Source organism: Mustela erminea, chromosome 1 (genome assembly GCF_009829155.1).
Source record: "Mustela erminea isolate mMusErm1 chromosome 1, mMusErm1.Pri, whole genome shotgun sequence".
NCBI classification, from domain to species: domain Eukaryota; kingdom Metazoa; phylum Chordata; class Mammalia; order Carnivora; family Mustelidae; genus Mustela; species Mustela erminea.
In genome coordinates, this window is record NC_045614.1 from 111,856,623 (window position 1) to 111,884,443 (window position 27,821).

General features: G+C 39.8%; 2 protein-coding genes across 6 annotated transcripts; both read left to right on the forward strand.

The window, feature by feature from the left end:
- Positions 1 to 27: 27 nt before the first annotated feature.
- On the forward strand, positions 28 to 23,271 carry TBCCD1 (TBCC domain containing 1). Of its 3 annotated transcripts, none has more exons than XM_032338229.1 (8): positions 28 to 407; positions 5,432 to 5,810; positions 9,063 to 9,218; positions 12,541 to 12,907; positions 14,722 to 14,908; positions 15,050 to 15,547; positions 16,646 to 16,797; positions 19,030 to 23,271. In XM_032338229.1, exons 2-7 carry the CDS (start codon positions 5,475 to 5,477, stop codon positions 16,773 to 16,775), a joined length of 1,674 nt encoding a protein of 557 aa, XP_032194120.1. In that variant the 5' UTR covers positions 28 to 407; positions 5,432 to 5,474; the 3' UTR covers positions 16,776 to 16,797; positions 19,030 to 23,271. The 3 variants fall into 3 exon arrangements, with proteins under 3 accessions (XP_032194120.1, XP_032194112.1, XP_032194126.1); XM_032338221.1 differs by lacking the exon at positions 28 to 407 and adding an exon at positions 2,506 to 2,602; XM_032338235.1 differs by lacking the exons at positions 28 to 407; positions 16,646 to 16,797 and adding an exon at positions 2,506 to 2,602 and having other exon boundaries at positions 19,029 to 23,271.
- On the forward strand, positions 21,680 to 27,748 carry CRYGS (crystallin gamma S). 3 transcript variants are annotated; one of them, XM_032338281.1, is made up of 3 exons: positions 21,680 to 21,772; positions 26,687 to 26,929; positions 27,381 to 27,748. In XM_032338281.1, the coding sequence occupies exons 1-3, from the start codon at positions 21,752 to 21,754 to the stop codon at positions 27,651 to 27,653; spliced, it is 537 nt and encodes a 178-aa protein (XP_032194172.1). In that variant the 5' UTR covers positions 21,680 to 21,751; the 3' UTR covers positions 27,654 to 27,748. The 3 variants fall into 3 exon arrangements, with proteins under 3 accessions (XP_032194172.1, XP_032194180.1, XP_032194164.1); XM_032338289.1 differs by lacking the exon at positions 21,680 to 21,772 and adding an exon at positions 21,819 to 21,929; XM_032338273.1 differs by lacking the exon at positions 21,680 to 21,772 and having other exon boundaries at positions 23,534 to 26,929.
- The last annotated feature ends 73 nt before the right edge of the window (positions 27,749 to 27,821 follow it).

A 27,821-nucleotide genomic window follows, 5' to 3' on the forward strand; every position in this document is an offset into this window, starting at 1 on the left:
GGGTAGCCGCGAGTCGTAGAAAATTACGTAAAAAGGCCGTAGGGGGCAACCGGGACCAAGACCCGGCACCCAAGGTACATGATTTCTCCCCGCCCTCCACCTCGGACTCTCCACCAATCACAAGGCCCCGCTTCCAGTACCGACCTATTAAGGGAGGGACGATTTATCTCGTTACAAATCTGGGAATTTCATTCATATTGAACTTTACGCTGGATACGGGAGCGGAGGGACACAGGAGAAATGGGCGGAGACAATTACTCTAAGCCAACCGTGAGGGCGAACGCGTTGCTTGAGATCGTATTTTACCCTCTTGGAACAAGCCCGGAAGAAAATTACCTCGGTTTCACTGAGAAGAGGCCGTGGACGCGGACAGGTTTGGATTCGGATTCAGCTTCCATCACTTAGCGGTGAGAACATCCCCCTTCCCTTGCCCCCCACTCTAGCCTAAGCTTTATTTACAAACCTGAGGCGAAACATTTTACTGGCAGTGTTGTGAAATTTTAATGGGAGGAAAGCTGTAAACTGTCTAGCACAGCGTCTGGCACACTAAGCCCGCAATGAGTTAACTATTATCACACTTAGGAGAACTCTTTGATTCTCCCCACCTCCTTGTTCATGACAAAATTCTAGGTGTCTCCCTTGATTCCGCCCCTGTACTCCCTACCCAAATCTTTGCCTTTAAACTATATCTTGAATCTCTCCACTACTGTTCATCTACACTACATCTCTGCGCCAAGTCTCATGATCCTAGCGAGACATCCCAAGTGATCCCCTGCTTCCGTTCTTAATATTTTAATCTCTTATTAACTCCTGACCCCCAACCCCGTGATTTTTTGCAAGCATGTCAGATCATGTCATTCCCCTGCTCAAAACCCTCGAATGGCTTTTCATTGCACTTAACACCCCAACTCTTTATGCAGGCTTATAAAACTCTGTGTCTTAATAAAGCTGGGGGAAAAAAAAATTAAGCCTATGATCTGTGCCCTCACCTAGTATACTCCTTATCATGTTCCAGCAAGCCTAGTTTTTTTTTTCTTTTTTTGAATACACCAAACTCATTCCCAAGGCCTTTGTTCTAGCTGTTCTCTCTGCCTGAAGCACTCTTCCCCATGAGTGACTCCTTTTTACACTCAGATCAGTTGAAATGTCACTACTTCAGAGAAGACTTCCCTGACCAATGAAAAATGGCCACTGCTGAGTCCCTTATTCTTACACCATCCTATTGTTTCCATCCTTACTGCCCACACTCACACAACCGTAGGCCAGTTTCAAGAGAGCATAATCTAAACTGTTCACACCTGAATAAATAGGACAGCATCTTAGAACGGAGCCTGCCACAGAGTAAAAGTTGTTTCAACTGTGATCTTCCTATGCTGGCTTCTTATACTTCAGTCCTCAGATCAAACTTGGCATTGGTCCCCTCCTCCCCCTTCCAAACTTATAGCGTTTATTACATTACAAAACTGTCCAATTTTTCCTTAATATGTATTATCTATTCCCCTTATTAAAATATGCACTCCAAGAAAGCAAGGATCTTATCTGTTTTGTTCACTGCTGTGACCCTAGTGGCTCGCACTGTGCCAGACCCACAGTTGTGCTCAATAATAATTCCTGTTGCAAAAGACAAAGGCATAGAGAAGGGACAGAATCTGTTCGGGGTCACTGAACTCTTTAGTGGTGCAGTTTGAATTCTCACCCAAAGGCCCTATCTACCCTTGGCTCATACAGAGGTAAGGGGGACGACAAGGCTACTGCTTTCAGGAAGATGCCTACTGGAGGAGAGAGGCCACCTAAAAGAGGAACCAAATTACATTTTATGGTCATATTTACCTTTGCACCTGCCACACCTATACAAGCCATAAACGAACTAAGAAACCAGGAAATGGCCAAAATTCATTAAGTGGAGACTTCGAGAAAGGAGTGGTGTCTTCTGCAGGGTGGAATCCAAAAAGGTTTCATGACAGTTGTAATGTGGCGGGAGAGCTAAGAAAGCTAGCCTGCGGGCTCTTTTGTTAAGGAGCTGATAATGCCCGGGGCTCTCGCTTCAGACCGCAGGGGTTTCTATCCTGGCTGCTCTCCCGTTGTGACCCTAGGGGTGTGTTACTTCCACCTCTCTACGCCCTAGTTTAGCTGTCGGTAAAAACAAACGTACTCAACTTAAAGGGCTCTTGGGAAGACTGAGATAATACAAACAAAGGTGCTTTGCTTTACACAGGGCCGGCCCGCAGTGAAAGCTATAAATGTAAACTGTCATTGTCATTACATTACTGATCAAAGCGTGCCGACCTTACCAGCAGCTATTGGCTGACTATGGATGCGCAGAGCAATAGAAAACTTCCTATTTCTCCGGACTGAAAGGCGCGATACCAGAAGCAGCGGGTTCCGGCTCCAGGTCCCAGCGCCGAGGACTCTTGGCCTCAGCCGAGCTAGTTCTCAGTCCCGGGGAGAAGCGGGAGGCCGCTCTAGTAATATTAACCTCCAGTTCTCGGTGGTGCTTGGCCTGGCGCTTGCGCAGTAGGGGAGACGGCTGGCGAGGGGCGGGCCGGGCGAGCGGGGCGCGGCGACGCGCGGAGGGTGCGGCGGAGCGGCCCTGACTTCGCAGGTAACCGCGCGCGGGCCGGCACCTGGGACGGAGGGCGGGTTGGGGAGGCTTTTTTTGGATCGTCAGGTCTCGGGTTCGCTACGGAGTTTGCCAGCTGGGGCTTCCCGGTTCCCAGAGTCCGGCCGGGCACCTCGCGCGGCCCGGACCGGGACAGCGTCGGAGGTGGCGGCGAAGCCCCGGGGGGACGGCTGTAGGTCTGACGCCCATCTCACCGCCTGAAAACCCCCCACCCCAGCGCTCCCAGGGGCTGCTTTTGAGAGGGAAAGAGCCCATGTTTAGGAATTTAGCCCTCTCGAGTTTCAGAATTCATTCCCCAGGATCTGGCTTTGGGCTGCGCACTTCAGGAACAGGATTTCAGGATCTCGCAGCCTCTTTTATTTTGGAGCGAACTAAGATCTTCCCCACGTAACTTTCATCTCTTTTCCTCAGGGCAGCGCTAAGCCATTCCCGTGTGCGGAGACAGTTACCGTTTACCCTCTCACACCCTTCTTTTGCGCTTCGTGCTCTCACGTTCTTTTACCTGGCCCTATGTGGCCTCACTTCCAAAGCCACTCGTTCTGGTAATCCTCTTCTGGATCCATTCCCATTTTCTGGAGATTTTTCCCAAAACTGGGTTCCTAAAGTAAGTCTGTAAGTAACACGGTTCTCAAGTCAGACAGACGGGTTCTAATCCAGGGTGGTGCCAACCTAAGTATGTGACTTCGGGTAAGTCCCTTAACTTCTTCAAGCCCCAGTGTGCTTATCTGGAAGTGGGGACAACCATATTATCTCCAGGTGGTTGAGGGCAAAAGGAGGTGCAGAACGAAAAGTATTTAGCCTGCCACCTTGAACACAGAAAGCATCTGGTTGATGTCAGTTATTTTTTGACCAGGTAATTCCCCAAAGAAGCATGACGTTCTTGGAATGAAATGGAAAGTATAATAATAGCAATAAAACATTTTCCATCAGTCATATAAAGAAGGTTTTTTAAGTGATGTTACTTAATGCCGAGGGGTGCTCATTGGTCAAGTGGTCCTTGATGGTACCTTAGTCAAGCGATGGTGCAGTTTGATACAGTCATCTTGCAAAGCAATGGAAATATACCAAGAACTTTAGAAATGTAACTTACTTCATTTAACCAATGCATATCTGAAAATTTTCTTGGAAATAATCATAGGGCAGAAAATTTGCAGAAAGATGGTAATTATAGCATTATTTATCATTGTGAAGCATTTAAATTTTGTTTTATTATTTAAATTGAAGTATAGTTGATATACATTATATTAGTTTCAGTTGTATAACATAGTAATTTGACAATTATATACATTACAAAATACCACTGGGGCACCTGGGTGGAGCAGTTGGTTAAGCCTTGGACTTGGTCTCAGTTCAGGTCTTGATCTCAGTTGTGAGTTCAGGCTCTGTGTTGGGCTTCACACTGGGTGTGGAGCCTACTTAAACCAAACAACACAACACACTCAGTAAGCGTAGTTGCCGTCTGTTACCATACAAAGTTACTACAATATTATTGGTTATATTCGCTATACTGAACTTTTCTTCCCTGTGACTTAATTGTTTTATAACTGGAATTTTATACTTCTTAATCCCCATCACCTTTCACCTACATTTAAATTTTCTACAGTGGAAAATTTTAACATGTATGGAAGTAGAAAGCCATCATGTGCTCATTACCCCACTTCAACAATGATTTAAGTATCTTGCCTATCTTGTTTTAAACCTACTTAGTGTCCAAAAATAGGAGAACAGGTGAATAAACTAGGGTACCTTTATGTAAAGTGCTGTGAAGCTTTTAAAATAACAGAATTATATATATGCTTTTATCACGAGTTTGAAAATTCAAAAACTAACATCCAATTTGTGTAGAAAAAGAGATGGAAAGGAAGTACAACAGAATATTAACTAGTTTCCCTTTGATGGTGGAACAGTGGATGATTTCCCCACTTCTGTTTTTAGATGTAAGTATTCCACAAAAATTATGTATTGTTATAACAAAGAAACAACAAACAAAATCTGAAAGCACTGCACCTGAACTAAGCACAAAGAATATGCCAGAGCAGCTTCACTGTTACAGAGAATAAAGATATCTCTTTCTGCAGTCGGCATTTGTGGGAGCATTCGTCTGCCACGTCACGTTAGTGCTTCATTTTGAACTAAATGTCAGCTAACAGGTCCACATCTTTAACCCACCATCTGCTATGTGTAAGTGATTTGACTCTGAAATTTTATTCCCCTTATTTTGACTAGCATTGCCCCTCAGGGTAGGCAAAGATTCCCTGTGAAGAGATGACTCTCCCATTTCTTTTTTTCTTCCTTTCCTGAGTAGGATTCCAACTCCTACTTCATGCATTTTTACACACTCCCAAAACAACCACTTCTAACCATTCAAGTAAGAATTTTGTTTTATCACAGAAGTTTTCTTATTCAAATCGGTTGTAGTAACATCTGACCAAAAATTTATTCTGCACATGGTTGATAAACTGGATCTTCTTCTTTTTTTTTGGTAAATATTTTATTTATTTATTTGAGAGAGAGAGATCACAAGCAGGCAGGCAGAGAGAGGGGACGGAACAGGCTCCCTGCTGACCAGAGAGCCCAATGCAGGGCTCAATCCCAGAACCTTGAGATCATGATTTAAGCTGAAAGCAAAGGCTTAACACTCTGAGCCACCCAGATTCCCCGGATCTTCTTTTTAAATTGACAAATACATCTTTAAACAGTGAAGGAAGGGGATCATCTTAAAGAAAACGTGTAAATGGAAAAAACAACAACAAGAAAATATATAAATGAGTTTTGTTTCAAATCAGTGTGTGAAAAACTTTTGTTTCCTAGGTATGCCAAGAAGCCTTATCACACAGATGTCCTTCGAGATAATATGGATCAGTCCGGAGTTCACCTCTGGGTGAAAGCAGAACCCTTTATAGTGGGTGCCTTGCAGGTTCCCCCTCCATCCAAATTCAGTCTTCACTATCTCAGGAAGATATCCACCTATGTGCGAACCCGAGCCACAGAAGGAGCTTACCCACGCCTGTACTGGTCCACATGGAGGCACATTGCATGTGGGAAGCTGCAGTTGGCTAAGGATCTGGCCTGGCTTTACTTTGAAATATTTGATAGTCTTGCGGTAAAGACACCAGAGGAGCGCCTGGAATGGTCTGAGATTCTGTCAAACTGTATGTCTGAGGATGAAATTGAAAAACAAAGAAATAAGGTATGGATTTATATGTATGTGTATGTGTGTTTAATTATTTTGAGAAATAAACTATCTTTAATTTTTGTACTAGCTGTGCAGTGTGTGGTTTTAGGTTAATGGCTATTGTGATCCCAAAGTGCCATTTTTTTTAACTGTTTCAGTTGGGCAGTATTTAATGAATTAACCCTTAGTAATCACTACTCACCTACTTCCAAAGCACTAATGTTACAAAAACCCTGTAGTTGAGGGAAATGCTTTCACTGACTTTAAAAATATTTTAAGGTGAGTGAGTGGCTATGAATCATTGATATGTTGCAGTTAGAGAACCTGACTAATTTTCAGTGAGGATCTCCTGTGTGCTGGGATTCAAAGATGACTGGAACAGCATCTCTGCCCTCATTGAGCTCTTAGACTAGCAGGGGAAGCTGGTGTGTAAAACAAGTGCTATTTGATAGTGTGGAGTGTGTAATAGCCAGAGTGTGCATAGAGTACAGAAATAGGATAGGGAAGAGAATGGTTAGTTCTGGTGATGGGGAAAGACTTCACAGAGAAAGTATATTAATCAGAGTAGGCTCATTACAGTAACAGGCAATCCTGCCATTTCAGTGGCTTAGCACAGTAACAGTTTTTTCTCATTCATGCAGCAGTGTAACACAGGGCATCTGGTTGGATGAGTCTCTAGGCTGCTGTTGTCCAAGCAATGACTCAGGGATGTAGTCATCTTCTATCTTCTGGAGCCACAATGTTATTAGCTTTGCTAATAACATTAGCAAAACAAAAAAACAATTAAACAGTTAAAAACAAACAAAAATGACATTCTAATGACCTACAGTAACAAAGGTTTGTTTCTTGCTTATTTTACATGCAGTCTGCACTTTAGCTAGGGCTAATGGTTATGGCTTGGCTTTGTGTGTCTACTCATTTGGGAACCCAGGCTGAAGAAACATATTCTGTATAGTTAATGCCTATTCTGTGACAGAAGAGAAGAGCAACAGAGCAGGAGAAAACTCATGATTCCTCTTAAAACTTTTTCTCTGATGGAACATAAACTATAACTAGTTTCATTCCATTGGCTAAAGCTTTGTTATATGTCTGTGTCTAAAATCAGGAAGATGGGCAGCTAAACTACTTCACAGGAGATAGGGAAATCCCATGGCCATGGATCAGGCTGTATAAGCCTCCTAGAGGATGTGGAAGTGAATAATTGCATTATTATAATAAGTATAATACAGTTTGCCCCAGCCGTGCCCACTAGGGCCTCAGAGTCCTTCACTTCCATTTCTTCGTGGAGCATTTTTGGGAGACTTGAAAGTGGTGTTTGTCAATCCGCCCACATTCCATTGACTGTAACCCAGTTATACCATGTCTAACTTCAAGGGAGACTGGGAAATACCATCTAAATATGGGCCCAGGAAGAAACATTTTTTAGTTAATATCTAGAAAAATATTTAGTTAGTATCTAGCCACTCTCTGCCACATTGGGTAATATCTAAATAAAGTTTGGAAATTGAAAAGTTTGCCACGGGAGGAAGGACATTATAGTTATTTATTAATTAAATGTTGAGTGCCTACTGTGTGTGAGGTATAGTACTATAGTACTATAGTACTGATGTATAGTACTGGATTCAGAGATTAATCAAACCTTCAAGAAGCTCCACAGATTTTTTGAGTGCTTATTATGTGCTAGATTCTATGCTGTGTACTAGGAATGTAAAAGTGAAAAAGATGAGAATCTTAAAGTCTCATGAAGAGGAAGGTATATGAATAATGATAATGTAGCATAATTGTTAAATGGAAGTAGGTATAAAGTCAAGGAATTTTGCTGAGTGAAAAAAAGCCAATTCCAGAAGGTTACATACTGTATAATTCCATTTATATAACACTCTTGAAATGACAAAATTATAGAGCTAGAGAACAGGTAAGTGATTGTCAGGGATTAAGGAAGGAGTGAGGGTGGGAGGGAAGTAGGAAGTAGGTGTGGCTATAAAAGGGCAACATGAGAGATCCTTGTGTAGATGGAAATGTTCTGTAACTTGGCTGCATCAATGTCAACACCCTGATTGTGCTACTGTATTATAGCTTTGCAAGATGGGAAACTGGATACAGTGTACATGGGATTTCTCTGTTAGTTCTTACAACTGCATGTGAATCTACAATTATCTCAAAAAAATTTAATTAAGAAAGTAGCATTTTTAAAAATATGTAGATTTATGGGGTTCTGATTGACAGTTGATCAAACAGGTCTAGGTGGTCCTGAGAATCCATGTTTTTCATTTCCTTAGTTATAGCGGGTTTTAGCCAGGTTGGGAAGCAGAGTGAATAGAGCTGTAGTATCAGATGTATTACATTTTTGTGTCTCCTATATGTGTATGGGAATGGATATGTGAGGGTAATCATGAGCTTCAAATCCTGAGCTTCAATACCTTTTTTCAAATAAGAAATGACTTATAAACACCTCTCAAACCAATAGTATTTTTTTAAGTCAAATACTCTTAAGAACTTGATGTAAGGGGCGCCTGGGTGGCTCAGTGGGTTAAGCCTCTGCTTTTGGCTCAGGTCATGATCTCAGGGTCCTGGGATCGAGTCCCACATCAGGCTCTCTGCTCAGCAGGGAGCCTGCTTCCCCCTCTCTCTCTGCCAGCCTCTCTGCCTACTTGTGATCTCTCTCTCTGTCAAATAAATAAAATCTTTTTTAAAAAAAAAAAAGAACTTGATGCAAACCTGAGTCCTCCTCCCCCACAAAATGCAATTTCATAATTTGTAATTCATAATTTCAAAGATTACATACAATTTCAGATCTTGCATTAACATCCTAAACATTTTTGAAAAGTCTGTGAGCCTTCGGTTAGACTAAACTGCATATTTTGGCCAAATTTCCTTCTTCCTTTCTTCCATTTATTTATTCAAAGGACTAAAGTTTGTCCTTTTTTTTTTTTTTAACTGCAATTTTAAACTTCTGAAATACTATACTTTTAAAAAAAATATGTACTTCATCCTCTCCTCTTCATCAATTCTGGGGAAAGAATGTCTATGGCTATAGAGGCTGCATAGCTTTCCAGGAAGGTTAAGTGACTCTAGTTTAATTTGTTTTTGAAACTCCTATATCTGGGTATCAGAAGCATACATATCAAATGCCAGCCACTTTTCTACATTATTCTTTTTAGGATTTGCAGACTGTTGTGAATTTGATTTGCTGTATTTAATTAATTGTAGACTAGGAACTGATATGGTTTAGGACATGTATTCATCATCTTTTTTCTTTTTGGCCAGCTTTCAGTGAACACCCTACAGTTTCTGCTCTTCTTATACATACAGCAGTTAAACAAGGTCTCCCTAAGGACATCTTTGATTGGAGAAGAGTGGCCTAGTCCCAGAAACAGATCTCAGTCTCCTGACTTGACTGAAAAATCCAGTTGCCATAATAAGGTACTGTTTAAATCTTGGTCTTCTTCTTTGAAAGGGACAATTTATGAAGGAGATGATTTGCCTTCATTAAAAATCATGTTGGGATTACTTATGTAAGCCAGTCCTTTGTTGGTGTATTTTGTTTGGCTTTTTCATTTCTTTTCCTATTATAAAACAAAATAAATATTTGCAGTCTTCATCCAAGTAGAGAAGTGCTTTCCATTCATTCCTTCAGTGACACAAAAATCACATGATTTGGGGACAGATTATTCACTGTACTCTCATTAGCATTCTCGTTTTTGCAAATGTTAATGAATTTGAATCTACTAATTCGACTAAGTTAGGATAAATGAGAAGATGTAGTATTTACAAAGTCTGTTGAAATCTACTGAAAAAATTTCTACAAAAATACCTTCTTATATGTTTAAGTGATGTGCTTTCATATACTTAAGTTCATGCTTGTGTCCTCTGATGACATATTTATACCATATGATGTGACAACCTAGAAGTTAAACTTAACTGCCTCACATTGTGAGTTTTAGAAATTGTGTCATTTCTCTTTTTCTAAAGAAAACTGAAATGTTTTTACCTGTTTATGTCGAAGTATTCTAAAAAATCTTAAGCAAAACATAGATCTTGGTACGACTGCCATACACAAGTTCTTTAAAAATGTTCTGAGGCAAACAACAACAACAAAAACTTTTCTGATATTTGGTACTTTTATAATCTCCTTTTTCAACTAAACATATCCACCTGTATGTTGCATGATAAGATTCCTTCTGGTTGTGCTTCTCATTTTTCCTGCTCACTCTTCTTCATGAGCTCCCCACTGGCCCCTACACGCCACTATTCCCCCAGGATTCTGCCTGGGCAATTTTATCTTCTTGCTAGACATATTCTTTAAACATAATTCTTCTCTTCTCATGATTTCACATATCTCAATGACTCCTGAGTTTGTCTTTATCCTAGATTCCCTCCTCATGTAGGTGTTCATCTATACCTGAAATTCAGAATGTTCAAGTCCAGGTGTATTAGCGAGGCCAGTCATTGTCTGTCTGTCCACATGAATGGGCACCATGTAAGATGGGGTTTTGAACTAAAGTAGTCTGCATTCAAATTGGCTCTTACATTCAGTATCCCATGATTTTAGGCAAGTTGGTTAACTTTCCTAGGTCTTGGCTTCTCTTTTGTAAATGAGGACGGTAATACCTATTTCTGAGTGGTTGTAGGAATCTAGAATACATTAGCGTGAGAATTGTTGCGCAGTAAGCATCAGCAAATGGTGACTCTTAGTTTGTGCTATAGCATGACCTCTCTGAACAACTGATTTAGACCAGATATGGACACATTCATAGATATGTATTTGAAATTGCTCTGCTTTGAATGGATGACCTGTCCCAATCAGTGCCCCCAGAAACTGAAGAAACTACCAGTTTGTGCTGGGTGCTTGAGCTGGGAGCACAGGTAGCACTGGTACCAGAATAGCCACCATATTCATGGGTGACCTGGAGTTATGAGGGATTAGAAACTCTGAGGTAGTCAGAGAAAAAGACAAGAATGGAACAGATGTGTAGAGATGCTGGCAAGAGAGAACCAGGAGGCTCAAGATGGCCTTCCAGTTGCACTTCTGATGAGACCTACCTATACTTCAGTTTGGAGATGACCTGTGTGTCCCTACAGTAAAATCTCCCTTACTCGAATTGACTTATATTCCTGAAGCCAGAGAAAATTACCACCAGCTACCAATGCTCATTCTCTTAGCACCCATACCTAGTTTTCTGTCAAGTCTTTCTTATTCTGCCTCAAAATAACTCTGATTTAAAAATCTGTCCCTCTTTGGGTGGCTGGCTCAGTGGGAGGGATGTGTGCCACTCTTGAGCTCAGGGTTGTAAGTTCAAGCCGCACATTGGGTGTAGAGTTTACTTTAAAAATAAAATCTTTAAAAATAAGGTCTGTTTCTTTTCTTCCTCTTATATAGGTCATACTGACATTTGGGGGAGGCCTTGATTTCTATAATTAGGTCCTACCTGGTCACCCTGCTTTTAGTCTACCCTCCACCTACTACACAGGACTTTCTAAATGCAAAAGGATTCTGTTGGTTTTTGTCAAAACTCCCATTAGTAATTATCATTGTCACTGTTGTTTTCATCTCGTGCTCCACAGAGCCACCTCAGAGCCTGCTGTGGGTGAGGGGGATGCAGTAAGAGGTAAAGAGTGGCCACTCTGCTTTGACATGTTCTGTGGTGTCCCTGTGAGAGTGTATTAAAAAGAAAAAAAGGGTTAGCTATTTAGAAATCAGTTTTAAAGTCCCTGGCACACAAGATAAAGCACAGATGCTTTAGTGTTTTAATAGGCCTTTCATGATTGGTCCCTACTACCAGTTTTCTGAACACAGCAGGTAATGTTACTGCTGTGGATCTTTGCATATGCTATTCCCTAGGCCTACAATGCCTTTTTTCCTTGTCTGTTGGCATAACTACCAGCATTAATCAAGAATCTGTCTAAACAGCACTCTGTGATGATTTTTTTTTCCCCCAAGAGGGGTTCCTTATTCCTCTCAGGCTCATAGCATGTCTTTACAGATCTCTGCTGTAATTCTTATCTCATTGTATAATAGTTGCTTGTATTGTCTTTTCACTACATAGGCACTGAGTTCTTAAGGACAAGAACTATGTCCTATTCAGTTTGCATAATTTATCACCTAACACTGCTCATACCACATAAGAGATATTCAAGAAATACATGTCAAATGAATGAGCCAAGTAACTGAGACATCTGCCAACTCAAAGTTTATTCCAAAAGTGGTAACTTCTCTTAAATCTAGCTACTGTAAGGGTAGTTGCATTGTTTCATCCAGTGGAATTTGAAACTCCTCCTGTAATAAGAGAAGGTAAGTAAAGAAAACCCGTGTTTTCATGGAATGAATGTCCACGGTGGCTATTTTTATGTTAGATCTGTAACTTACTTACTAGCCATGTGATCTTAGGCGGGTTTCTTAACCTTTCTGTATCTCCACTTCCTCATTTGTAAAATGGGCATGGTAATGGCATCTATTGCAGGATGGTTGCTAGGATTATTAAATATGTTGAAGTTTGTACAACACTTTGTAGTTAGCGCACACTAAGGTTTAGCTATAATATTACTTTTGAATTAGCTAAGGAAGGGAGAGATTCTGTTTATGCCTATCACATAATACCAAAAATCATTATAAGGTTTATATTGTTGCCTTAAATGCTTTTTTAGGAGATGAGGCAAAGTAGAAATACAAAATAACTAAAATATACAATTTTCAGGTCTTATAAAATCTGTTCTATTAAGAGTGCTTTATTTTTATATTTTTTAGAACTGGAATGATTACAGTCACCAGGCATTTGTCTGTGATCATCTGTCAGATCTCCTTGAGCTACTTTTAGATCCAGAACAACTCACTGCATCATTTCATTCAACCCATAATAGTCTAGTCTCTCGTGAAGCTGTTGTGGCCCTCAGCTTTCTTATTGAAGGTACAGTGAGTAGAGCCAGGAAGATATACCCACTTCACGAGCTTGCTCTGTGGCAACCACTGCATGCAGAAAGCGGCTTCTCACGGATCTCTAAGACCTTTTCTTTCTACAAGCTGGAAGCCTGGTTGAGAGCCTGTTTGACTGGGAATCCATTTGGTACATCTGCTTGCCTTAAGTCTGGAAAGAAATTGGCTTGGGCTCACCAAGGTATTTTTTAGTATTTTAATATATTTTAAATTGAATGACAAGTTAAGGAACCTAATATTCTCTGGTGTATTAATAATCATACATCTTCTATAGACCTACAAAATATTGCTACTATAAGAGAGAAAAAGGGAACTGCTCTCTTTTGTCTATGACTTTTTTTGTCAAGGCAGCAGTAGTCTGAGAGAGTTTTCAGAGTCCGGGTCATTCTGGTCACAATTAATGGAACTCCAGCTTCAGTCATTTGTCTCTTTGCTCTGCTTTTCTCTCTTCTGATCCTTTCTCCCTCACCTTCTCGTGTGCTCATTTGTTGAGAGCCTTCCTGTTTTCTCCACACCACAGCTGAGTTCGACCATTCCACAGTTACAACCTCAGAGAGTTGTTGTAAAAATGGGATCCTTTTAAGGTACACAGACTCAAACAGATGAGACTTTTCTAAATTGGAAATGTCAAGTTAAAGTAGGGAATATCTGGCCTTGGTTGCATCAGATACCTATTCCTGACAGTCTGGCGATGGCTAACAGGATAGGTTCAGGGGCTGTATGATTTCTGGGGGCCCAGGAATAAGTTTAAAGAGGAGTAAGTGCCTACACTGAGACAAATGCCAGGCAAAATTAATGAAGGAAGGGAAAAAACATGAACTATAGTTCCACAATCTCTGAATTTCAGGGATAAAGAAAAAAATAGGTTCCATGTAATTTTAAAAAATCAGTTTTGTGTCATATTTTTATAATGCTAAAAAACATAATGATTGAACATTATCTACAGACTCTAAAGCAAAAAGATTGTGATCCAAGAATTCTGTATCCAACCAACCTATTGCTCGAGTATGAGGTCACAGACTTCCAGATATCTAAGGGTCCCATAAATATATAGGATATTACATAATTCTTGATGGTGATAAAAGAATATAGGCTCAGGCAAGTTTTTAAATGTTGTTACGGTAGTCCTCAATAGTAAAAAGAGGATATCTAACCTATCTAGCGGAGCTAGATAATAAGATCACAAATAATTTGTATCTTCTTTTACCACTAGTATTTGAAAATTATTCACAAAAGCCATGCATTACTTATTTAATGAAAGGAAGCATTAAGAATTGGTAATTTTTTAAAAAAGTAATAGCATACTTATGTGACCTCTTCGTATTTGACTAGTATTCTTTTATGGGGTGTCCTGCTGGCTTTCAGAGAGATACTGTCTTAGAAGCCAATCACATAACAGTGGGCCTATATAAGGAGGGCAACCCCTGCACAGAGTTTTTGAGTGTCAGTTTGTGCAAGGCACTGTGTATGAAAGGAGTTTGTGCTCTCGGTTACTAATGATGTAGGGATCAAAGGCCTGAATCCAAATAGAATTCATGGAATGATGTGGTAGGTAGCTTAGGAAGGAGTTGAAATTAGTATTGTGGTGATTTAAAGAGATTATTTATGGATTGGTATGATAAATTAAAGCAACTTGGAGAAGATACTTGAGTTGTTGAGTTGGGCCAACTCTAGCCACATGACCTTAGGCACATTACTTGAAAGATACACATGAAAAAAAAATAAAACCTTAGATCTATAGGCAGTCTTAATGGACTAGAAGTTTTAAACAATTTTTATCACAGAAAATTATGAAATATTGCAAGCATACAGAAAAACACAGAGAACAGTATAGCAAATACCTCTTTACCCAATGTCCAGATTGAACATTTTTCCAAAGCTTACTTGTATCTGATTTTAGACACTTACACACATAGGCATATGTAATCTCATATGGTTGTTTGTTTTTCTTTGATTGAAACTTACTTCATTTATTTCTTTATTTTTCTTAAATAGTTGAAGGGACGACCAAAAGAGCTAAGATTGCTTGTAATACACACGTGGCCCCTCGGATGCACCGCATGGTGGTGATGAGCCAGGTTTACAAGCAGACCTTGGCCAAGAGCTCAGATACTCTGGTGGGGGCACATGTGAAAATTCATCGTTGCAACGAATCTTTTATATATCTGCTCTCTCCTTTACGGTAAGCACGGTTCTGATGTTTTGATCTTTTCTTTGAACTGGGATTGATCCTTTTTTGCCATCAGAGAAGAATTTCGTAGTCAGCTGTTCTTTTACTCTTACTCTCATTTGGAGGAATTTACCTCATTTTTTCATTTTTCAGATCTGTGACCATCGAGAAATGTAGGAATAGCACCTTCGTCTTGGGCCCTGTACAGACTGCTCTTCACCTCCACAGCTGTGACAATGTTAAAGTCATTGCTGTTTGCCATCGTTTGTCCATCTCTTCTACAACAGGCTGCATCTTTCACATTCTGACGCCTACACGCCCCCTAATTCTCTCTGGAAACCAGGCAGTAACTTTTGCCCCTTTTCATACTCATTATCCAATGCTGGAGGATCACATGGCCAGGACTGGCCTTGCTACGGTGCCTAACTATTGGGATAATCCAATGATAGTGTGCAGAGAGAACTGCGACACAAGTGTCTTCCGACTCTTACCGCCTTGTGAATTCTATGTATTTATTATCCCCTTTGAAATGGAAGGGGACACAACAGAGATACCTGGGGGTCTTCCGTCTGCATATCAGAAAGCACTGGGTCAAAGAGAACAGAAGATACAAATCTGGCAGAAAACTGTGAAGGAGGCTCGTTTGACAAAGTGAGTGTTTTCTAGAGAAGAATTTGTCTTATGTAAAACTCCATGAGAAAACAAATTAATCTGTACACCTTTACAGCTGTACTAAAGTAACAAAAAAGATGTAATGTGTCTTTTGTTAAGGTCAGTATTCCAGGTTGTTTGGTTGGGGGATGGGAGCAAGTGGATATTCAAGAATTAGACTCCCTTCTTTTCAGAAGCTTTAGTTGATAGATAACTTATGTGTATGAAAGATCGTATGTAGAACATGCCACATGATCCAATACTTACATGAATTGGTTTTAGTTTTTAGTTCTCTAAATTTTAATTCTCTAAAAGAATTTAGTTTTAAATTCTCTAAACTTTAATTCTCTAAAAAACTATCATTGGTTCTCAACTTTGGTTGTGCAACAGTCTTCCAAGAGGCTTGTTCAAAATACGGATTTCCTGACTCCTCCATACCACAGACTCTCCGAGGGCGGATTCCTAATGCTGCTCCATGGACTAATGCTAGTTCTTGTCCAAGTTTTCCCTAATCCATGGTAAAATGTGAAAAATAAGCACAGGTGTTGTAAAACAAAGCTAAATTTAGTCCGCCTTAAAATGTTGTTTTTTTTACTCTGAAATTATATCCTTCCTAAACTTGGGGTGCTAAAATATCTTATTTCTAGATTACATGCTTATGATGGTAGATGGTTGCGGTTTATTACATTCACCACAATATTTTATCTCAAGGGTACTGGTCTTTGAACTCTAGAACCCAGGGACATGCTATACGGTTAATAGAGGTTCAGAAAACATCAGTGTGGGTGGTCAGGGATGATTTATAGAGGAAGTAGAATTTGTGTTGGACCTGGAAGAATTAGCAGTGTTTGGATAGGAGCTGAGGACTGGCAGAATACTTTTATGGTGCATCTGACCAATCCTTTTTTTTCTTTGGGGTGGGAGGGGTGGCAGTGTTACAATGTCAAGAACTGAGCAGAGCAGTTATCTGGAGGGAATAAATGGAGAACTAGAAATAATTTTAATGTCTCTCCCATTAAAGTACTTTATAATCACCTGGAGTAAAATGAACATGAATTAGTGTTCTTACATTCTTTTTGCTCTTGATGGCGCTTTTAGGGATCAAAGGAAGCAGTTCCAGGTACTTGTGGAGAATAAGTTTTATGAGTGGTTGATTAATACAGGACATCGCCAACAGCTGGACAGTCTTGTGCCCCCTGCTGCCGGCTCCAAACAAGCAGCAGGATAAGACTCCTACGTGGAAACACTGGGTGGGCATTTATAATGTAGACCACTTAGAACAAATTATCTTGGGAAATCTTACAAGCATGCTGCAGAATATGATGTTTACTGGCCACTTGCCTCTTTTCTCTGCCAGGTCCACTAGCATATATAGACTTTTACATACCCATTTTTACCACACCTTATAGTGAAGACCAACCAAACTATTCCATAGGTGGAGCCTATGGAATAATGGGCAAATATTAACAGCCAAGTTTTGTCTTATTTGCTTCTTACCTAGTATAGGTTGTACTGTTCAAAGATACTACTTTACCCATACATAGCTTTCAGTTGTATTTCCCCTTTCGAACACATCTCTCATCTTTCCCATCACCCACACACAAATCAATTAACTGATATTTGTTAATTACACATAACATTAATAAATTACCAGAATTAACCCAAATGAAGATTTGAATACTGAACTGTAGAAGATCACAGAGCCAATAGAAGAGAGCATGGATACAGACAAATTCATTAGAAGTCCTTTAATCTAAATAAAAATTCTCTTTTTTAATACAGAAATTAGTTACTTTTCTATTTTGAAAGCTTATTAAAGACTAACAGTAGGAAAACAGATAAAGGATTTCAAATAGTTCACAGACAAATACAAACACAAAGATATCTTTACTTACAATTAATGTAAGATACTGTTTTTCTTGTATCAGATTGGCAAGTATCAAAAGCTGGTGTATAACACTGGTAAGGTATTTTGTTTACCACTGGAAAAAGTGTACATTTGTGCAACATCTTTGGAGGATAGTTTGACAAAATAAAAATTATAAATGCACACATTCTTTGACTTAGCAATTTCACTTCTTAGAATTTATCTTATAGATACACCCATGTATGTAAAGATCTGTTTAAAAAATATGTTCATTGCAGCATTGTTTGAAATAGCTGTAGACTAGAAAAAACCCAAGTGCTTTCCAATAGACGGGCTGGTGCCTAATGCCTTGGTTCCTCTATGTTAAAGAATGCATCTTTAAAAAGAATGAGGTCTATCTGTAGGTGAGATAGTAAATCTCTAAGCTGGGGTTTGAAGGGGTGAAGGCAGAAGAGGAGGAGTAGAATACTGCCTTGTCTGTTTGAAAAAAAAAGAGGGGTTATCACACATGGCTGTATGCTAATTATATTGCCTTAAAAACTTCTAAAAGGACATAAATCATTGAAAGTGTTGGTCTTTGAGAAAGGAGACTAGATGTCTAGGGTGATTGAAAACTTATTCTTAATTTTTATTGATACAGACTTTACATACCATGAAATTCAGTGGCTTTTATTAACATAGTGACAAGTTTGTACAACCTTCACCACTAGCAAATTCAGATATTTTCATTACCCTAAAAACAAGCCCATAGCCATGGACAGTCACTCTTCATTTCTGAACTCCCCAGTATCTTCTTTTTTCTCTAGTCCCTGGCTAACACTAATCTACTTTTTGTCTCTTGATTTGTCAACTCTGGACATTTCCTTTAAATGGGAATCTTTGGACATGTGGCCTTTGGCCTGGCTTCTTTCCCTTAACATGGTCTTAGGGTCATCTATGTTGTAGCATGTGTCAGTACATCCTTCCTTTTTATGGCTGGGTAGTATTCCATTGTATGGATATATCACACTTTATCTGCTCATCAGTTGATCTGAGATTTGAGTTGTTTCCCCTTTTCAGTTTTCACTTTTATTGTGAATAATGTTGTTATGTACTTTAGTGTATAAGTTTTTGTGTAGACATATGTTTTCAATTCTCTGGGTACATACCTAGGATTAGAATTGCAAGTTTATAGGTTTAACTTTTTGAGGAAATGCTGAACTGTTTTCCAAAACTGTAAAAACTTATTCTTGTTTATAGATTGTTTGCATTTTAAATTGTGTATTACTTATTACACACAAAAAAAGTTCATAATACTTAGTAAATGCTGAGATTAAGAATCAGGAATCTGATGAGGATTAAAATCCAAAGGAAATAAAAACTATAAGAAGGTGAAATTTTAATTGAGGCCAACCCTAAATAGCCTGCCACTTTTTCATGTCTTTTCTTTTATTATGAACTAAAGTGACCTTCAGAAAGAAGGAATATAATTAATCTTAAATCTTATGTATTTAGCACTTTAAACTCTCACCTGACCTTGATTTACATGATTTTGTAAATATAAGTTTTTTCTTACTATTTGCGTGAAGGCAATAGAAAACTAAGTTACTAATATTTTTCTCTTGTTATTTTCAGGGCCCTGGAAACAGGAGGGTGAATGGAAGATGGTACATGTCTTGAAACTCAATTGGGAAGATGCTCCTGCTGCTTAAGAGACATTGCAGTTTTTTCCTTCCTATTTAAGACCGTTCCTTGATTTCCATTCCATATTGATATATTACTGCTTAGGTCGAATTTTAGGTGAACTTAGACAAACGTATTGTTTATAGAACATCAGAAAGCTCATCTTTGTGTTGCCAAAATGAAGTTGATGAAGGCAGTTTCGTTGTATGTTAATATTGAAGTAACTGATTGTAGATTTGCAAGTAAATTTCACATTTTAATTTATATGATGAAAGGGTCTCATCCTTTCTATAGTTAAATAAGAATTTTATAGTTCTTTGAAACTATTTAAAAGGAAATTGCTACTCCTTTTAAAAATAACTGGGATGAAAGTATAGTTTGTTGGTATATAAATATAGCAGAAATAGTTTTATACAAAGATATTTTAGTCCTTAAAAGTATGAAGCAATGAAATTGTGTAAATTCTTTATTTTTCATTTTCTGCTTCACATTTTCAATAAGTAAAGTCTAAAAAGTAATTTTCTCCTTTTGATAAAAGATAGAGATTTAATTTTAGAAAAAGGTTTTATGGGGGAAGGAAAGAATTTTTCCTCTATCCTAGGTTCTTTAGGCTTTAGTCTATTAATTTAATCGACATAAGATAGATTAACAGGAGGCAAACAATTTTAATTAGATTTCTGTGGGCGCCTCATAAGAATATGAGTCCCAGGAACAAGTCAGGCAGTTGGCTTGTATGCCACCCTGACCTAAGTAATGGAATATAGGCCCAGGGCTTCAGAGGGAGAAGAGTAATTCACAGTATGTTAAGAAGAGTAGATGTGTGGCAGTTAGATGTTTGCCTTGTCAAACAGATGGCTCATTCAGATTAAAACTTCTCTGTGGTAATAGCTTTCCTTCTGGGCCAGGCCCCCTATCTGAATTATTTTAGGTAGTTAAGGGAAGTTTTTCTTGAATTTGCAGGGTCTTCATCACCTTTAGCTCTAAATAACTTACATACTAAAGTAGCACATTTTGGGGTCATGTTTTCTCCCTCTCAGTTACCAATGTCGCTTCGTGATGTTATAGCAAAATAAAGTTTACATTTGATTGAAGAAGCTGTATTCTTTAAGATAAAGGAAAAGGAATTATTAAGTTATTAAATAATTATTAAATTATTAAATGAATCCGCTGATAAGCATTGTTTTGTATGCTCAGTGCTCATTGAAGTTGTAATTATATTAAAAAAGGGCTTGATCTAAAGTGAAAAATTCTCAGAATGTGTGTTAATTCTAATTGACGTTTTCAGTTTTTATTTTAAGATGAAATTCAAGAGAGAATTCAATAAAGAAACACTGGAGTAATAGAAGTGTGTTTTGGAAATTGCTATTAACAAAATTAATGGTATCACTTCGATACTTCCTTTCCTGTTTACCAAATTCAGGAAGATAAGCATATGACATTGTTTCTTAATAATCTTCCTAACAAGGCACATTTACCATTTTTTGAATTAACCATAATTTATCCTGGGAGAATCCCATTTGTTGGATGGCTTTATTCATAAAAACATGAGAAAGATGGACTTTTAAGAAGAGTGTACTTGACCAGGAAAATGAAAGTAGAGAAGGATTGACTTGTTTTTTTTTAATTTACATAAAATGTAATCTCATTCCAAAAGTCAGATGTAATAGGTGCCAAGAAACGTCCCTGAACAGGTTCCCATTGAATATCATGGCAGAAAAATGCCACCAACCAGGCAGCAAGCTGAGCTTAGCTCAACCTTGGCGGGACTGTGGTTCTCACGGTAGCTTTCTGTCCCTCATGCTACATTCTGTAGAGCCCTTTCTTGTGGATCAGAACTTGTATGTCCTGAAAATTTTTCAAACTTAAAGAACAGTTGCAAGAATCTGAATCCCCACATATGCCTCGTCTAGCTTTAGCACTTACTAACATGCCATACATTCACTTTACCACTCGATAGTAGTAGTATTTTTGCTCAGCAATTTGAGAGTAGGTTGTAGACATCTTAAACCTTTACTCCTATAGACATTAGCATGTATTTCCTAAAAATAAAGACATTCTCTTCTGTAGTTGTAGTACAAATTACTAAATTGACTAAATTCAGGAAATCTCACAATGGCATCATATACAGTCCAGATTAATATTTTTGCTAATCCTCCCAGAAATGTCCTTTGTAGTGACATTTTCCAAACATAAGATCATGCATTGTGTTTAGTAGTCATTACATTTTTTTGCTTTGGAACATGTTACTTCTGTTCAGAATTAGAGGGTGGCTTTTTGACTCTCCCGCAAGCTCTGTTGAAGAAAAAAGAAGACACTGGGGATTTCAAGGTGGTGGCTTGCTAGAAAACCAAATTGCCCAGGTAAGGGGGACTTTTTTGTTTTTAACTTTGAAAACTTTGGCTGGGTTTTGGTGCCTTGACTCAGCAAAGTCTACAATACAGCAAGGCTTGGTAAGCATTAGAAGGGGTACTGAAGCTTTCCTTTATTTCATAATCCCAATTGTTTTTCTAGAAACCATCAATAGCCTCTAAATGACTGACTCAATTTTTGGATCCTATTCTCATGACTAAGCAAATGTTTGATTTGAAACCAGCCCAGTATAAATGTCTCTGTGCCTCTAACTCTCTGTAGCTATTCCGGATTCCAGCACTGGGGAAACCAGTCTATGCACCAAAATGTCTAAGTCTGGAACCAAGGTAAGTAACGGTCACACTCTGTAGCCTGCCACTTTCTTTTCCTTTGTACCTTTCTTTTCCAGTGTTTCCTTTCTTTCGGAATATTTCCTCTTTTCCAATGTACCTAAAGATACGTTGAAAGGAATGTGGAGAAAAGCTTTTGCTTCTTTGCCTGGAGGTGAGTATGACAGTGGTTTTGAATGCTGCGACTGGGGGAGAGAAGATGAAGAAATGCTCATTATATTTTTTACTCTAACAGAATTCCCCAACAAGTTATTAAGGGTGTATCTTTGTGTTGGGGGTGGGGGGTGATGTTCAATACTGTGCAGGTATATATCAGTTAAATACCATCATGATTTCTGCCTTGCGGCAACCAATTTCCCCAGAAATAGGACCTGCTAATAATAGGTAGAGTAGAAAACTGTTAGTATTTAGTTAAAAACTGCTCTATAAGGGGTGTCTGGTTGGTTTAGTCAGTAGAGCATGTAGTTCTTGATCTCAGAGTTTTAAGTTTGAGTGAGGCCCATGTTGGGTGTAGAGAGTACTTAAAATCTTTTTTAAAATTGCTCTGTAAAAGTTAGCCTCAACCAGTAATGTTCTAAAAAATCCATCAAGTGAATTAAATCCTACATATCCACTTCATTCGAGCAGCTACTCTTACCAGTTTCCTGAAATAAAGTGCTTACTTACATTAGGAAAATTGCCTCTCAAATACTTGATTTACAGTTGTTGGTCTGGAAATTGATCTCTTACACGGGCTTTAGGAGTGAAGGGATCTATGCCTGATTTCTTCACCACCCTCACCACCCCCACCAATTCTTTACTTTGAAAAGTTTCAAACCCATTAAATCTGAAAAGAATAAGAAAGAAATGTTGAATAAATACTTCCATATTCCTCACTTATATTCTTCAGTTGTTAGCATTTTGCTATACATTGGGTCTCCGTCTCTCTCTCTGTACTAAAGCATTTGGCAGTAAATAGACAATTATTTTGCTGTATTTAAGCATGTATCTCCAATAAACATACTATCATTATCTTGTCCCCCAAATTTACAATAAATACAATACCTAATATTCGGACCATATTCAAATTTCCCCCACTTGCTTCCCTAAATGTGCTTCATGGCTGGCTTTCACCCTGATACAGGATCCAGTCAAGGATCATGCATTACCCTTGGTTGCCATGTTCCTTTAACCATTTTTTCCTTTAGCCTCTTTTATATGGATCAGTCGCCCTACCTTTTTGTTTTTGATGTTTGAGACATTAACATTTTTCAAAGGCCAGACCAGGTGCCTTGTAGAAAGTCCTGAAATCTGCATTTGTCTGATTGTTTCCTCATGTTTAGATTCAGACTAACCATCTTTGGCCAGAAAGTTACATAGGCAATATCAAGTATTTCCCATCACATCATGTCAGGAGGCACCTGTTAACTTCTTCCAGAATTGGTAGTGCCTGATTTTTTTTTTCTACTTGGAAAATAAAACTAATAATGATTCTTGTCATCTAGAAGATTTCAGGAAAAAATGAGACAGTGTCTATAGTGCTCTGAGGCTCTTCAAAGTATGCCATGAAAATCCCACTGAGAAGAATTGTAAATCCTTAGATGAGTATCCGTGTGACTTGAGGAAAGACTGTTACAGAACCCTCTTTGGGGCGCCTGGGTGGCTCAGCCAGTTAAGTGTCTGCCTTTGGCTCCAGTCATGATTCTGGGGTCCGGAGATCAAACCCCGTGCTGGGCTCCCTGCTTAGTGGGGAGTCTCCCTGTCCCTCTTCCTCTGCCCGCCCCCCGCCCCTGCTTATTTGATCTCTCTTTCTCTTTTTCTTTCAAATAAATGACAAAATCTTAAAACAAAAAACCCTCTTAGATGAAAATACCCCTGCTTTCAAAGATTCCAGAGCAGTAATAATGTGCCTTTCTTACTTCTTACAGCTGCGTGTTCACAGTGATTAGCTAACTTGCTTGCTAGACCAAAAGAGCAAGTTAATCTCTTTCTCTATTGCTTCTCCCTTTCCCTCTATCTTACTAGCAATCTAATCAGAGTTATGAGCTTGGCAAAAACAATGCATTTTACTAAATTTGGTTTTGTTACCTGGAATACTCAACATTTTTCTTTCTGCTATATTGGATTAATGGGCTATTTTTTCAAAAACTAAATGAAAATAAGAGGAATTTTGTAATAATTTCTAGGCAATCTCCAGCAGTATTTCTTAGTCCTCTCTACAGATTTTTTTGTCCAAGAATCTCAGCTCACTATAGAGTAGATTTCTTGGTCCTTCTGCAAATGGAAATTGAGTAGAAGTACAACATTCTCTGGGCTCTGAGATTTGGAAGGTCTCCCACTGAAAGGAGAGCTTGATTCATGGAGCTCAGTCTCTGTGGCAACACAGTACTTTGTTTCAACCTTGGGATGGTTGGCTAGTCTGCTGAAAGGGTGGCCAGCAAGGGGACCTCATAGAACATTGTGTATATTTCCACTTCTCAGATTCAGATGTCAGCTAGGCAAAGGTGCATAGGGCACCAAGTGTGGGAAACATTCAAGTAAAAAAGATACTAACTTTTTTGCCTATAGCGTATCCCTTGCAAAGCTTCTTTTTTTGTTGACTAATTGACCAAAAACCAAAAGTAAATTAAAGTTAAATTAAGGAGTTTAGAATCTATTCATTCTCAGTGAAGTTACCTTAGTTTTCCTAAACATCTTTCCACAGGCTTTGGGGAAAGCTTCCCAGACTCAGAATCAGTCTCGTTCCATTACTAGGAGAGTAAATGGTGTCTGTGAAACCGAGCTAGCTGTACAGCGGGGGAAGACAGCAAAAGGAGAGAAGATAAAATGAATCACAAGTCACTGACCAGGACTTTTGCACAGCAGTCCACTCACTTGCCCGCAACGGACTTGTCACTAGCTATTGACCTTAAGCGAGTCATTTAACTTCTTCATCTGTAGCCACAGTAGCAAAGTCTATTGGCAATTATGAACCCGATTAAACTAAGTGCTTTATTGGTATTACCCCTTCTCAGAACAGCCCTCTGGAGTGCATATTGTTATCCAGGTTTACAAATGAAGAGCCTGAGCTTTGAAGAGTGGTTCAGTGGCCTATCCAAGGTCACAGAGATAGTGACTAGCGGGTGCTGCAATTTTGTTTTCATCTGAGACTGAGACGCCATGTATCTCTCAGTCTGCTATGCTGAAGTGCGAAATGGAGGTGGAAGAGAAATTTGGGAGAGGACGAAAGGAAATGGAGTCGATGATTTAGGGGTGAGAAGGGGTCGGGAAGCTCATAAGGAACAGAAAACAAGAGGGGAGAGAGACTGGAAGGGTAGATTAAGGTGGCAGGCAATACCCATCAGTAGCCTATGATCTAGAAAGTCTCTCCTGGGGTAGAAAACACTGAGGTTTTATGGCCTTTTGAAAGTCATTCTTGGTTTCTGACTTTCCATCATTCCTTACATCTCATCAGTCACCAAATCCCCGGTTCCATTTGACTGTTTGTTCCCTCCGTGTCATCAGCTAACAGTTGCCATTGGCTGGCCTGCACCACCTCCACCACACTCACAGCAACCACCTGCTTCCACGCACTCCAACCAAAGGGATTCTAGCATGGCATCCGTTATTTCTGGATACTTCACCACATACTCTATATGCGCCAAGCTTGAACTACTTGTTCCTGTGGTGGGCCATGCTCTTTTATTCCTTGTGGGCAATCCTTTTTTCTCTTCCCCCAGAAACCCCTCCTTATCCTTCAATCTTCACCTCAAAGATCCTCTCAAGACTACCTGTCTCTACTCCTTTCCTAGGAAATGCTTGACCTGGTTTTTCTTTTTCTAAACTGATAACGCCAATTAGCCACGAGGTGGCAGCATAACGCTAGGGAATTAACTGCTTGACTCGACACCTGTTCTTTCCGTTTCGATTGTAAACTAGCATTTATCTTGGATTGTGGAACTGTAGAACAAGAAGGGGCAAACTCTACGGTCCATTTGGCCTGGTGGTTTTCAGAAGCTGCGTTAAGAAGCCCCAGGAGCGCCTAGGAATTCTATTTCCTGCTGCAAACAGGAACGTTTTATTTTTACACCCAGACCTTTAATCTAGTGTAGTCCTTCATCTGACAAGTGGGAAGCAGGAGCCCAGAGAGGCAGCTTGCCTGAGCTAGTGAGTCTGACTGCAGAGATGCAGCTCAAGATCCCAGGTTTATAATTTCCCAGTTCTCGGAGCTGCACACTGCTGTGCCGTCAGAGGTCTCAGGCTTACCCCACAGGTTGTGGGGCAAACTTGGGAAAGAGTTTGAGGAAAAGAACATTCTTGACTTGCCATTTTGTTGCCTTGTAACTACTCTGTTGGCAATAAATTAATAACAGAGCATAAAATATTGTCATGCATATGCTCTATATCCATCTGAAATAACTCCCTAAAGCTAAGGTCTGTTTTACTTTTCTCTGTGTATCTTCGTATCACCTAGAGTGAATGTCTGCATTTGGAACTCTCATCTTCATGCAACACTGATTGAGGGTTTGTCCAGTGGTGGGTGCAGGGGTCCATAGCTTAAATAAGGCTTGGTCCTTGCCCCTGGAAAAAGTCTAGTAAGAGTCTGAGGGGAGAGAGATATGTAAGTGGATAATTTATTTTTTTATGCGATGAGTACCGTGAGTTAGGGGAACAAAGAGGAGGAAGCCATGAACTTGGGTCTGGCTTATCTTAGGGCACTCTTTTATTTTGCTTCATTTTAAGCCTTCAGAAAGTTTTCCTTCCTGTTGTTGACAGCTAAAGTCGTCTGCCAGAAGGTAGGTGTTGGGAGGTGAGGTAGAACTCCGTATTTCCTCCTCAACATCAAAGAGAAAGGAAATTTCCAAAGTGGGGACTATGTTCTTGGTCTTTAGTTTTTTAGGAATAAAGCCGCCCAACTCCCCAGTTCCTCTCTTTATTCGCCTCACACTTCAGATCACTTTCTATGAGGACAAGCACTTTCAAGGCCGCCACTATGACTGTGACTGCGACTGCGCCGATTTCCACATGTACCTGAGTCGCTGCAACTCCATTCGAGTGGAGGGAGGCACCTGGGCCGTGTACGAAAGGCCCAACTTCGCGGGCTACATGTACATCCTGCCCCGGGGCGAGTACCCCGAGTACCAGCACTGGATGGGCCTCAACGACCGCCTCAGCTCCTGCCGAGCTGTTCACCTGGTGAGACTGGGGCCCTCGCCACCCCGCCTGCTCGCTCACCAGCTCCCCTGCTGCAGCTCTTTCCGTCTCTTTTGCCCCTGCTACCCCCCCTTCCTTTTTTTTTTTTTTTTTTTAACATTCATGTGGAAGCATTTTCTTAACATTTTCCTACCCTTTAATGGCATGTTTTCTTCTGTTGGCTGCTGAGGCTTGCATAAAACCTAGGGTCAGTTCATCACAAGACTGAGTACATGAATTATTTCCAGAACACTCTCTCTACCTCCTAAGTACTTTAAAGCATCAAGTTTTTCTCACTGAAGGTCAGCTGTTTCAGTCAGTATGCAGCGGGGATGGGAGATCAGACCCTCTGGCTTTCAAGATGGTGGACTCCCAACCACGCTGTTCTCGGAGTTCTTGACGTGTTGGTGATTTCCATAATCATCGTAGTTTATTTCCTCCTGTGTTTTTCCAGTCTAGTGGAGGCCAGTATAAGATTCAGATCTTCGAGAAAGGAGATTTTAATGGTCAGATGTACGAAACCACTGAAGATTGCCCTTCCATCATGGAGCAGTTTCACATGCGAGAGGTGCACTCCAGTAAGGTGCTGGATGGCGTCTGGATTTTCTACGAGCTACCCAACTACCGCGGCAGACAGTACCTCCTGGACAAGAAGGAGTACCGGAAGCCCATCGATTGGGGTGCAGCTTCCCCAGCTGTGCAGTCTTTTCGCCGCATTGTGGAGTAATGACGTGGAGGGGGCCAAAAGCTTCTCCCGGGGGGCCACTTGCTGGCCAGCCTTGTCACCCAAATAGGCATCATAAATAAAACAATTGGCATGCATTCCACTGTTGACTATAATGCCTCTCCTTAAACAGTCTTAGGGACCAGTAAAACAGTGCCCACTGCTGTGGGC